This window comes from Chiloscyllium plagiosum, chromosome 21, assembly GCF_004010195.1.
Source record: "Chiloscyllium plagiosum isolate BGI_BamShark_2017 chromosome 21, ASM401019v2, whole genome shotgun sequence".
In the NCBI taxonomy this organism is placed as follows: domain Eukaryota; kingdom Metazoa; phylum Chordata; class Chondrichthyes; order Orectolobiformes; family Hemiscylliidae; genus Chiloscyllium; species Chiloscyllium plagiosum.
This window is the reverse complement of record NC_057730.1, coordinates 48,551,861-48,566,046: the sequence shown is the minus strand read 5'-3', so window position 1 is coordinate 48,566,046 and position 14,186 is coordinate 48,551,861. Positions and strand designations below refer to the sequence as shown.

General features: G+C 40.3%; 1 protein-coding gene across 2 annotated transcripts in view; it reads left to right on the top strand.

Moving 5' to 3' along the window:
* grin2aa (glutamate receptor, ionotropic, N-methyl D-aspartate 2A, a) overlaps positions 1 to 14,186 on the top strand; it is a 170,983-nt gene that overhangs the window by 28,134 nt on the left and 128,663 nt on the right. For both annotated transcript variants that reach the window (XM_043712001.1, XM_043711999.1), the window contains exon 2: positions 2,409 to 2,523. In XM_043712001.1, coding sequence (XP_043567936.1) covers positions 2,409 to 2,523 — 115 coding nt within the window. The remainder of the gene's footprint in view (positions 1 to 2,408; positions 2,524 to 14,186) is intronic.

The window sequence follows — 14,186 nt, the reverse complement described above, 5'->3', positions numbered from 1 at the left end:
ATAATCCGAAATTCGGATAATCGAATGCCAGATAATCGAGGCTCCTCTGTACATTGTAAAATCCAGGGGTAAAAATGTAAAAGCAAATGATCAAAATGATTTAACCTTGAAGACAAAATAACGCAGATAAAAGCAAAATAAGCTGGTGATGGAAATCTGAAACTCACCCAATCAGTCCATTGGATAAAAGTCCCAAAGATCCAAGCTGTCAGAGCAGAATTTAGTTAAATTCACCCCTGGTCAGTATCCAGTAAGATTACCATAACCAAGGCAGCAGTAGAGGCACTTAAACTCTCAGCCATCTCATATCAGCATGAGATATTAGGAAGAATAGAAAACAGATGAGATATGGATTGTGTTCAGCTGTATTGACTTCCACCACTTACTATCTGGGTTAAGAGGGAGGCCGGTAGCTTGGACAACATTGGGCTAAAGATGGCAGAAGTTCTTGTCTTCCGTTAGCAACTGGGTTATTAGTCAGTTAAGTCCTAAACTCAGGAATAACCTGACTAAATTGAAAGAAGAAGGCTAAGAGGGGATTTGATAAGAGACATACAAGATGATCAGAGGATTAGATAGGGTAGACAGTGAAAGTTGTGGGGGCGAAACTACAAACTGAGGGGTGATAGATTTAAGACAGATGTCAGAGGCAGGTTCTTTACTCAGATAGTGGTAAGGATGTGGAATGCCCTACTTGCCAATGCAGTTAACTCAGCCACATTAGGGAGGTTTAAACAATCTTTGGATAAGCACATGGATAATGATGGGATAGTGTAGGGGGATGAGCCGAGAATAGTTCACAGGTCGGTGCAACATTGAGGGCCAAAGGGCCTGTTCTGTGCTGTATTGTTCTATGTTCTATGTTCTAAATGCTCAGAATGCTGGAGAATCTCAACAGGTCCGATAGCACCTATGAAAAACAAATCCAAAATTACTTTTCTTCAGAATTCTTCAGAGAACTTCTTTAGAGTTCTGACAGTCATACAGCACTCACAGCATTAACTCAGTTTTTCTCTCCCTTCAATTGGAGTGCTGGTTCATAGCTCCTTGAAAGTGGAGTCGCAGGTAGATAGGATAGTGAAGAAGGTGTTTGGTATGCTTTCCTTTATTGGTCAGAGTATTGAGTACAGGAGTTGGGAGGTCATGTTGCGGCTGTACAGGACATTGGTTAGGCCACTTTTGGAATATTGCATGCAATTCTGGACCCCTTCCTATTGGAAGGATGTTGTTAAACTTGACAGGGTTCAGAAAGGATTTACAAGGATGTTTCCAGGGTTGGAGGGTTTGAGCTATAGGGAGAGGTTGAATAGGCTAGGGCTGTTTTCCCTGGAACGTTGGAGGCTGAGGGGTGACTTTGTAGAGGTTTATAAGATCCTAAGGGGCATGGACAAGATAAATAGTCAAAGTCTTTTTCCTAGAGTGGGCGAGTCCAGAGCTAGAGGGCATAGGTTTAGCGTGAGAGGGGAAAGATATAAAAGAGACCATAACGGACAACTTTTTCATGCGGAGTTTGATACGTGTATGGAATGAGCTGCCAGAGAAGTGGTTATGTGCTAATAATTAATACTTGACAAACCCACAATATTTTGGCAATAAAAATGAACTTGTTCCATAAAAATATTAACATTTTTGTCATAAATAGTTAATACATGCATGATGAAACTGTCAAAACAAATGTAACCATTAATATATTCGAAAGCTCCGCATGCAAGTTGCACACTAACAAGTACTGATGACATTTTGTGAGATGTGTATTTTAACACATTCATCATTTGCTGGCCAAGTATCCATGGTTTAAGATCCGAGAAGTTGTATGAGGCTTGCACCCAAGAGTTAATTACCAGCCATGAAGATTGAGAGATCAATGAGAGACACTACCATGAACTGATTATATTTTATCTACAGCTTAGATGAAGTAATAGAAATTAATTCAAGTGACGTAGAGGATTTTTTAAATTGATCACATACAACTTACATGTAGATGGTAGTCATGATTTGGAGATGCTGGTGTTGGACTGGGGTGTAAAAAGTTAAAAATAATGCAACACCAGGTTATAGTCCAACAGGTTTAATTGGAAGCACTAGCTATCGGAGCATTGCTCCTTCATCAGGCGGTGACAACCTGATGAAGGAGCAATGCTCCGAAAGCTAGTGCTTCCAGTTAAACCTGTTGGACTATAACCTGGTGTTGTGTGATTTTTAACTTACGTGTAGTTATGTTGCTCCAGTGTTCAAAACAACACCAATGTTTAATGTTTAAACTCACAAAATATCGTGTTTAAAGCAGGAATTGAAAAAAATATAAAATAAAGTCAACAAAACATAGCATGTTTTATTATTCAAAACTCCAAGCTGGACCAGCTAATACTTGCTGTTTTCTATTCATTCCTTCCACTAATTTCTTTCAGGTTTATGATGAACGTGACCTGGAATGGCAAAGATCTCTCCTTCACACGCGATGGATACCAGGCCAACCCTAAACTTGTGGTGATTGTACTAAACAAGGAACGCACCTGGGAAAAGGTTTGTTTTGAACTGTTTCAGGGGAACAGGGTTTAGATAAGCCAGTCACCTGATCAGAGAGCAAACAGCCTACCAATGTTCGATTTTTATCATGGGACTCAGGATCCCTTTAATGATCATATAATTGTGTTGAAGTATATGCTTTCCCACACATTTACCTGGATTGTGAAGTTCAAGAATGAGAATTGGGAATCTCCACTGCCACTGTTAATGATACTGAATTGTTGATTTACAACAGGACCAGATAGTAATCGCATTTCCATTTCTTCCTCTTTCCTCTTGTTCTGATTGAGTGGTAATTTTCCCTTATTGCAAATCATTCAACTTGACAATGTGAATAAAAACACATCCAAACAGTTGTTAGGCTTTGGTCTTTAATCAGAAAGTAACACTTTAAATGGGCTGTTTTTGTCTGTGTATGTTTATGTGTTTTAACTAATTCACAGAATATGGGTGTCGCTGGCTGAGCCAGCATTTATCACCCATCTTGGTTGCCCTTGAGAAGGTAGTGAGTCAAGATTAGAGTGGTGCTGGAAAAGCACAGCAGGTCAGGCAGCATTGGAGGAGCAGGAAAATCGACGTTTCGAGCAAAAGCCCTTCATCAGCTCTGATGAAGGGCTTTTGCCCGAAACGTCGATTTTCCTGCTCCTCCAATGCTGCCTGACCTGCTGTGCTTTTCCAGCACCACTCTAATCTTAACTCTAATATCCAGCATCTGCTGTACCCACATCTGCCTTGAGAAGGTAGTGGTGAGTTGACTATTTATACCATTGCAGTCCATTTGGTGCTGTGAGGAAGGCAACTCCAAGATTTTAACCCAATGCCATTGCTGTGCTTTAGCCAGTTTAACATTTCTAATCAGAACATTTGTCACCTTCATTCTGGTTTCATACCTACAATCTTTTATTCAAATAGAAAATTAAGAAATGTTCAGATGGTAAGTACAGTTACAATTTTATGTGATGCTTGTACTCATTTTTAAGGGGTGAGGGTTTATTACCGGGTGACGTCAACATTTTACATTTCCTCACTCTTAAATGTAGTTTTCTTGCAATTTGCTGTCCTCAACTCTTCAATTGGATTCTTATTGTGTAATGTTTGTGAGTGATTGAAGTGCTCCGGAAAGTGAGGCAATATAACTTTGCCATGTTGTATACAAATAAATGTTCTTCGTGTCTTTGCTGGCACAATTCTGTAATCAACCTGAAGACTTGCAAGCAGTCCTCCTTGCAACTACATTGCGCTGAATACATGAAGCTCACCCATAGGTAATCTGGGAAATAGATCCTTGTAAGCATTTCACACGCTTTCATAGTAAATTCCACTCACACAACCTTGTTGTCATGTAGGCCTCAGAGGAAATCCTCTATCACAAGTTATTACATTCAGGAAACATTGTGATTACTCAAGTAAAGATAATTGCTTGTCAAAAAAAAAAAGCAGCTTTTATAGTATCCTACATGAGGCACCCTTTATATTGCTGATTCAAGTTCATTGTAAACAAACAGAATGAATTTTCAGACATGTACCTATTCATGTCTTTGCATCAAGAAAAAATATTTTTTTTAAAAAAAAAGGCACTATGTTGTTAAAACCCATCTTTAAAGATTCAGTAGAATAAACAACTTTACGTTAAAAAAAAAGGCTCATGTTCCTTGACAGCTTGGCCAAGAGTGCATCAAAACAACCTGTCTAGTTGTTTTAAGAATTAGAGTCATAAAGTCATAGAGTTGTGCAGCACAGGAACAGACCCTTCGGTCCAACTCGTCCATACTGACCAGATATACTAAATTAACCTAATCCCATTTGCCCGCATTTGGCCCATATCCCTCTAAATCCTTCCTATTCATATACCCATCCAGATGCCTTTTAAATGTTGTAATTGTACCAGCCTCCACCACTTCCTCTGGCAGCTCATTCCATACATACACCCACCCTCTGTGTGAAAAAGTTGCCCCATAGGTTCCTTTTACATCTTTCCCCTCTCACCTTTAAACCTGTGCCTTCTTATTTTGGACTCCCTACCTTGTGAAAAAAGCCTTGTCTCTTCCCCCTATCCATGCCCCTCATGATTTAATAAATCTCTATAAAGTCAGCCTCCAATGCTCCAAGGAAAACAGCCCCAGCATATTCAGACTCTCCCTGTAGCACAAACCCTCCAACCCTGCCAACATCCTTGTAAATCTTTTCTAAACTCTTTCAACTTTAACAGCAACTCTCCTATAGGAGACCAAAATTGAATGCAGTATTCCAAAAGTATCCTAACCAATGTCCTGTACAGCCGCAGGATGACATCCCAACTTCTATACTCAATGCACTAATCAATAATGACAATCATACCAAATGGCTTCTTCACTACCCTAACTAACATTATAAACAGATGAAATGGATGAAGCATATTGACCAAGCAGGCATTCCACTGAATAAGGGAATAAGATCTTAACTGGCAATGGAAATTTCAAGACTTATTACTTTACTTTGAAGATACTTACATGGCACAGACAGAGTGGGTCAGAAGGCTTCCTTCGATGCTGAAAGTGGAATGGTGACATGGCATTGTTATTGCCAATGTGTTGCGGAATTAACGTGCTTTCATTCAAGAACAAAATGGGCCTATTGAGAGAGATAGCTGCTGTGATTTTGGTCATTGTAAGGTGGACTGCAAAAACACAATAGTGTCTTAAAGATCTATTGCACTGATAAAGGCTCTTTGGTCCATCGTGTCACACTGGTCTAACTATTCTAACAACAGAGAGCTTAACATAAAATTAAAGCTCTGGGCAGAAAGAGATTAGTTTTGTTGGAAGATGAACAACTGCAACATATCACTCAACCAGCCAGCAGATCCATCACTGATGCAGAATCTCTAGTAAACATATGCTCTGTACACCAAAGAGAGATGGATTGTGTTGAAAAAATAATGAGACTAATGCTTCACTAATACAATGGGAAAATAATTCCTGTAATTTTAAGTTATGCAGTTCAATGGTAGGTCCTTTAACATATAAAATTCCCATCTCTTCCTATGGGTTGCATTCTTTAAGATACACCTTAAAACCAATCTATTTGAGAAAAACTTTGTTCAAAAGCCGATATTTATTTACGTGCCATAGCATCAATATTTCTCTAACAATGTTCTAAATGAGCACCCTGGGGCATTCCCCGATTACAAGTATTGTATAATTACTGGTTGTTATAGTTCTTGACTTGACTTAGACTTAAGCTAACCCAAATAAGTGCACAAACACATCATTAATTCATCATTTATAGAGGCTTCACTATTTCTTCTTGACACCGAAAGTGTGTTTTCCTCTTCATTTGGCACTGGTGGTGATCATTTTTAATGCATTCCCAATGTCTCTACCCAATGGGAGTTGGTCAACCGAGCTAGTTTGCAATATGGAGAGACACCAACAGCATAGGGTTTGATTCCTGAGGTTCAATGGCTGAGATTACCGTGAAGGTCTCTCCTTCTCAACCTCTTCCCTTGCCTGAGGTGTGGTGACTTTTGGGTTAAACTGCCAGTCATCCCTCTCTAATGAGAGAGTCGCCCTCTGGGACGAGGGTAACTTTACTCTGCAGTCATTGGAGAAACTATATTCCCGTTGCATTGCTATGAAGCAGTAAAAATCAGATGCAGTAAAAATTCAATATACCCTCAGGAATTGATACCCCTTAATTTTTCAGGGAAATTAGGTAAAAGATTGCTGTGACTCAGTATTCGTGTCAGTATGCAAGTATGTTATATATTTTCCAGCTGAATTATTAGCATAAACATAGGGACTTTTGCTGCTAAGACTCTGGTGCCAAAACTTGCTGTGTATAATATAGTGAAGAAGGCGTTTGGTATGCTTTCCTTTATTGGGCAGAGTATTGAGTACAGGAGTTGGGAGATCATGTTGCGGCTGTACAGGACATTGGTTAGGCCACTTTTGGAATATTGCATGTAATTTTGGTCTCCTTCCTATTGGAAGGATGTTGTGAAACTTGACAGGGTTCAGAAAAGATTTACAAGGATGTTGCCAGGGTTGAAGGATTTGAGCGATAGGGAGAGGCTGAATGAGCTGGGGCTGTTTTCCCTGGAATGTTGGAGGCTGAGGGGTGACCTTATAGAGGTTTTTAATATCATGAGAGACATGAATAGGATAAATAGACAAAGTTTTTTCCCTGGGGGAGTCCAGAACTAGAGGGCATAGGCTTAGCGTGAGAAGGGAAATATATAAAAGAGATCTAAGGGGTAACTTTTTCACGCAGAGGGTGGTGTGTGTGTGGAATGGGCTGCCACAGGAAGTGTTGGAGGCTGGTACAATTACAACATTTAAAAGGCATCTGGATGGGTATATGAATAGGAAGGTTCAAAGTTTGCGTGAAGATTTGTAGCTCTGGTGCTTGCTGTTGTGGTTCTGTTCGCCGAGCTGGGAATTTGTGTTGCAGACGTTTCGTCCCCTGTCTAGGTGACATCCTCAGTGCTTGGGAGCCTCCTGTGAAGCGCTTCTGTGATCTTTCCTCTGGCATTTATAATGATTTGTACCTGCCGCTTCCGGTTGTCAGTTCCAGCTGTCCGCTGCAGTGGCCGTTATATATGGTCCAGGTCGATGTGCTTATTGATTGAATCTGTGGATGAGTGCCATGCCTCTAGGAATTCCCTGGCTGTTCTCTGTTTGGCTTGTCCTATAATAGTAGTGTTGTCCCAGTCGAACTCATGTTGCTTGTCATCTGAGTGTGTGGCTACTAAGGATAGCTGGTCATGTCGTTTCATGGCTAGTTGGTGTTCATGGATGCGGATCGTTAGCTGTCTTCCTGTTATAGGACACTACTATTATTCCTGATGAAGGGCTTTTGCCAGAATGTCGATTTTACTGCTCCTCGGATGCTGCCTGAGCTGCTGTGCTCTTCCAGCACCACCAATCCAGAATCTGATTTCCAGCATCTGCAGTCATTGTTTTTACCCACTACTATTATAGGACAAGCCAAACAGAGAACAGCCAGCGAATTCCTAGAGGCATGGAACTCATCCACAGATTCAATCAATAAGTACATCGACCTGGACCCAATATACCGGCCACTGCAGTGGACAGCTGGAACTGACAACCGGAAGCGGCAGATTCAAACCACTATAAATGCCGGAGGAAAGATCACAAAAGCACTTCACAGGAGGCTCCCGAGCACTGAGGATGTCACCTAGACAGGGGACGAAACGTCTGCAACACAAATTCCCAGCTCGGCAAACAGAACCACAACAATGAATAGGAAGGGTTTGGAGGGATATGGGCTGGGTGCTAGCAGGTGGGACTAGATTGGGTTGGGATTAGATTGGGTTGGGATATCTGGTTGGCATGGACGAGTTGGACCGAAGGGTCTGTTTCCATGCTGTACATCTCTATGATTCTATAAGCTGGGACGCAGACAGTTTCAACCAAGATAAATACTTTTGATATCATCAGAAATGTTTCACATTGTTTTTGTGATTTGCTGTTACATTACCTTGGAAGTTATTGCTGGCAAACACTAGCAGTGAAAATGTATTCAGAAGAGAGCTACAAAGAAACTCAAAGTGCTTTGCTAAAAAGCTCACAATGTTGTGTGATGTACATTTAACAGTATTTTAATATATTACAAACCATAACCAATACCAACACAACCCAGCAGTCTCTCTGTATAATCATGCATTGTTTTCTGTGAAGGACAATGTGTCCCACAGATGATTTATCATTAATAAAATGAATTAATTTGTCATTTTCGATCGCAAACATTTGCAACTCATTTCAACCCATATTCCGAGAAAGCGAGCCTTTTTTAAAAAACATAATAGTCTTTATTTTCTATCCCTGCCTTGTGAGAGGTTTTGAAGAAGTCAGATGTAGTATTAATAAGGCAGTATAAGAGAAATCCAAGAAAGTGTTTAGTGTTTTCGGCTTAATGCATGAAATTAGTTTATATTCTTGACTGCCTCACCCAGCAATGAAATATTTTATTGAGACCACACTAGCATTGTGAGAGGATTTAACTGCACTACTCACAACTTTGGTATCCTATTTGACCCCAAGATGCGCTCCAGACCATTCTTTCTATTTCTTACCAGATCTCCAAACTTCCATCTCCAGATCTCCAGACTCCACTCAAACCTTGGCTCATTTCCTGTGCAAACCCTCATCTAAGGTTCTGTCATCTTTAGACTTGTGTGTTTCAATACAATCTTGTCAGCCTTCCATCTTTGACCCTCTGTAAACCATGGGATCTCGAAGTCTGCTGCCTGGATCCTAGCTCACAGCCAAAGTCGTTCACTCATCACAATTCTGTTAATTTACCAACAATTCATTCCATTTTAGCAAACTCTCAAACTTCAAGTTCGCATCCTTGATATGAATCCTCCATGCCCTCTGTCCTTCCTCAGTCCATCACCTCCTCCAGGCCTGGAAACTAGTAAGATCCTTGTACTACTTCAATTTTGGTACATCTCAAACTTCAATCTCCCCACCAGTGGAGGAGATGCCATCAGATGTCTAAGCTGTATGCACTGACACTCCCTCCCAAACATCTTTCCATCTCTATTTCCTTCTTAAAGTTGCTGCTTAAAATGTCTTTGACTCTTCGACATAATCAGTAATCTGTCCTGATACCTTATTCAGTGGCTTGGTATTGAATTTTGTTTGATAATAGTTCTGTAATGTGCTTTGGGCTACATTACTCCTTTAAAGGCATTATAGAAATGTAAGTTGCTGTTGAGCTCAAATCAAGTTTGTTCCCCCTTTCTGAACCTGATCCAGGATTGCATTCCACTGATGTTGTGTATGCTAGGAGCTCTGCAACGTGGTTATACAAGATGAAAGATTATATCAAGGTCTTGCCTTTGCAAATCAGAGCTGAAAGATCTTATTGTAAGATCTGGAGGCAAATTATTAGAATTTGATAATGTACCTGTCAAGCTGCTTCCTTTGTCTGTAGTCATAGATATTTTGTTTTCCCTAAACATCAGACTTTTCTAGTGGAACAGGCAGAATAAGGGAGAACATGAGAACTTGGGGGGAAATATGCAATACCAATGAGGCATTGAAGCAGAAGGATCTAATGAGGGGCCTAAGGGAGTTGCAGCTTCAACACAAGTGTGAGGCCTTGTTAAATTTATGACCTTCAAGGGAATCCTTTGTATTGCATGAGTCAGGATGACCCAATGGGTTACAATGGCCATGAGAACATAAAAGATATTTTATCATTCCCAAGTCAATATCCTTTCCTTTAATTCCACTGTTAACAGTAAAGTTAAATGTAAGTATAAAACATAATTTATTCTTGTATTAATTTTCCTTTATAAATTTGTGAAGCACTAAAAACAGAGTAGTTGTTGTGATTTCATTAACTACTTATATTGCAGTTCATGACACATTCATATTTCATCCCATGGAAGTTAAATCATTGGAAGTTAAATCAAAATCAAAACAAAAACAAATTACATATGCTTAATATCTGAACGAGAAACAGAAAATGCTGGAAATATTCAGCAAGTCATTAAATCATAAAGCTTTATAAAATCATTCAACCAATCATAACTGTTCCAGACTCTGGAAGAAGTATCTGATTAATCCCACTTTCCTGCCTTTCTTTCTCTATTCTCTTGTTGTTCTTTTCTTGATCAAGTTTTTATCCTGCTCTCTTTTGAAAGCTACCATTCAATCTCCTTCCATCATCCTATCAGGCTGTGCTTAATATCTTACTGAAATAAAAAAATGTTTTCCTTCTGGCTGTTTTGCCAATTATCTTTGTTTCCTCAGATTACTGATTCTCTTGCTGATAGTTTCTGCCTGTTTATTCCATCGATACAGTTCTTAATCTTGCAACAATTATGTATTAAGCTTTTTGAAAAAGAATGATCACAACTTCCATAGTCATCTCATAAAATGTGGTGTCTGGACAGGACACAATACTACCTCCCAAGGCCTAATTGGTGATTCTTAAACTTTAGTATACCTTCCCTGCTTTGTACTTTGTGTGTCAATTAATAAAGCCAAGGATCCCAAATGACTTTTTATTTATGTGACCTACCCGCCTGTGTAGATTTGTATCTGTGAATTCACTGGTCCATTTGTTTCCAACCACTTTAGAAATTGTATAATTTAGTTTACATTATTTGGAGATGCCGGTGTTGGACTGGGGTGTACAAAGTTAAAAATCACACAACTCAAGGTTATAGTCCAACAGGTTTAATTGGAAGCACACTAGCTTTCGGAGCGACGCTCCTTCATCAGGTGATAGAGGAGCATCGCTCCGAAAGCTAGTGTGCTTCCAATTAAACCTGTTGGACTATAACTTGGTATTGTGTGATTTTTAACTTAGTTTACATTGCCTCTTTTCATTTTTCCTTCTGAAGTTTAAAGTTGTCAGGCAGCTTTCCTTTGCAAGTCCATCAGCAGCTGAAAAGAGTGAAGTGTGGTTACCATTTTCCATTAAAACATTTAATCAAACTTATTCTGAATAGGATTCCATGCTGATTAGTATTTGAAATCCATTTCACTTGCATAGTATTTTTAGATTTTGTTGTATACTTCCAGTGTGTTCAGTTTTTCTTCCAATGTATCACAGTCCAAAGACACACAGGTTAGATGGATAGGGGAGCTGGGTCTGGGTGGGATGCTCTCTGGTGGATCGGTGCAGAATTATTGGCCATTAGAAAGATAGAAATGATGATTCAAAAAATAACTATTCTTCATGTTTTTGAAAAGCCTTTCTGAACAGATATTTAAAATGTAAGCAAGTCTTAAGATTAATGTCATATTTCCTGCAGACAGGATGAAATGTTACTTGTTAAACAGCATTGTTGCTGTACGTGGAAATTACATTACTATTATGTTAGACCTAGCCCTCAGTGTAAAGCTCTGAATTGATATGTACCTTTAAAAATAATGAATAATTATGATTGAGTTCTCATTTTATTCATCTGCTGTTTGACCAGAATTTCTACAAATAGATTTCTACAAATATACACAGTAATAGCAAGTGTTAACTCAAATAAATATTCACGTCCTTAGCAAATGAGTTGAAAGGAATCTGGGTGCCGTGATGGCACAGTGGTTAGCATACTGCCTCATAGTGCCAGCATCCTAGGTTTGATTTCAACCTGGTTTGTGCAGACTTTGTATATTCTCGTCTGTCTGTGTGGGTTACCTTTGGGTGCTCTGGTTTCCTCCCACAGTCCAAAGGTGTTCAGATTAGGTGATTGGCCATGCTAAATTGCCCTTAGTGTTCAGGGATCTGTTTCAGGGGTTTTCTCCTGAATTCTAGACATGCACCACTTAGCAATCACAGGCTGAGTTCTTTGCTACAGCAGCATGAAATGGGAATTAGCTTTATTTCCAATCAGAAATAGCATGCCTCCATTTGAAAATTGATTTCAGACGTTTGCATGGCAAAGCTTTTAATTTGAATGAAGATTTGTTTTCTATCCACTCAGAACCAGTGGGATTGGAACTGGGGAGGGTAAGGTGAAATGTGAAGACCACTTATTACAGATCCCACACAGTCATCATTGAGGCCACTGGCTACACCGAGGAGAGCTGTGTGAAGCCTTCCACTTCACCAGAGGGATGTGAGATGTCACAGGGGCAGCCCTTCACTTCATCGATGCCAATCTGGATCTAATACTGTAAATGTCGGCCTCAAGGGAGAGGTGTTGCCCTTCACGGCCACTGCACCCAAAATCTGATATTAACTCACTGCCCCGCCCCCCTCCCCCCGCCCATTGCCGTCTGGAGGTTCTCCTTGGCAGCTTTGTCTGCCAATGCCAAGGGATGCTGCTGCCCCCATTCAAAGGCTAGGTACTGTGTGACCATTCTCCTTCTCTGAAAAGCCAACAGAAGCCCCTACCAAGTACCTGGTTCCCCTTCTCCCCATTGACTGTCCTGAAACTGGGGTGACAGCCTTTGTTAACCATAGGGTGCTGCCCGCTCTTTACCCACAGTCTTTCAGCTGTCTAGCGTCTAACCTACCCTTCTAAAGGTTTAAACTGCACTGTGACAAGCTCTTCCCAAGCTTTTAAATGATGTTAATTGGCACAAGTACAGGATTCCTGTTTAAATTAAAAATTACTCAACACCAGGTTATAGTCCAACAGGTTTATTTGGAAGCACTAGCTTTTGGAGCGCTGTTCTTTCATCAGGTGGTTGTATGAAGTAGCAGCTCTCCGAAAGCTAGTGCTTCCAAATAAACCTATTGGACTATAATCTGGTGTTGCATGATTTTTAACTTTGTCCATCCCAGTCCAACACTGGCACATCCAAATCAGGATTCCTGTTGTTTTCTCTCCCCCTCACCTCTGCGTTCATCTTGGGGAGTAAAGGGTGAGGGAATCCAAACATTTTGAGCCTAGATTCTTTCTCTTGTGGCAAATAGCTTAGATGTGAAACAAACACAGAGAATGCTGGAGAAACTCAGCAGGTCTGGCTGCATCTATGGAGACAGTGACTGAGTTGATGTTTCTAGTCTGGCGTGATTTCTTTGGAAAACCAGTACAGCAGGGTCTGAGATTTTCCAGCATTCTCTGTGCTTGCTTTAGATTTCCAGCATCTGCAGGCAATGTAGATACTTTCTAATGGATCTTTTCAGACCTGTTATGACAAACCTCTGGAATGCTGGGACTTAAACCTGGACCTGCTGACTCAGAGGTAGAGACACTGCCACTGTGCCACACAAGTCCCCAAAGATGATGTTATAAGGCTATAGAAAGAGTCACTAAGTTGCAGCTTGATGGGAGTTACAATTTGACTGCAAGTTGTCACTTAAGAAAATGGTTTGAAACTAATTTGTATTGCCATGTGGATAAAGGAGTGACAGTGCATCATGCTTGGTTCAATGTGGAGACAACAGAAACTGTTGTATGACCTGACAAGTTAGGGCTACACATGAGATAGGTGGCTTGAGATTCCTTACTAGATCATGTTGCCTGTGAACCAATTCCTCTTTTGCTGCTTGAGCAAGTCTACATAACCCTATTGTTTCTCATCATTTGTCTATGCATAATCCAACAGGGGAAAGGAAGGCACATAATCAAGTTGTTTGAAATTCAATGCAAAATTGAATATTTATCTATGCTAGTAAAACAAAAAAAAAATGTTTTTCAAGCCTGTTCTGAAGAAGAGTCTCTGGATCTGAAATGTTAACTCTGCTTTCTCTCCACAGATTCTGCCAGACCTGCTGAGTTTTCCCAGCAATTTCTGTTCTTGTTTCTTGTTTCATTTAGCTGTGCCATCAGCTTTCTAAAACAAACCTGTGGACTTTGTTTCAATGAGAATGGCCTGTTATTAGGTCATCTGGTGCTTTTAATGATGCATCGCTCCTTGAAACGTGACACAAACCAGTGACCAAATTGTACTATTCATTGGGAAGGGAGACAAGTTGCTGGTTAAGTGATGCTTTGCAAATGGGGATTGATCCAGATACGTTACAGTTGAGGACTGTGAACAGCCAATGACAGCACTGTCCCTATGTTGTAGTTAGGCTCCAGGGCATTGCAGTCAAAGCTCTGCTGCGAGCTCCCTGAAGAATTACAGCAAACTAAGGCAGGCCTTCCTATGTCATTTGCGGTGCCACATCTTCTGATACCTGCTGATGTTACTCGTTCTCTTCTTTCATCTTGTTCCACTTCAATTCAGGAAACTATTCACGCAAGTCAC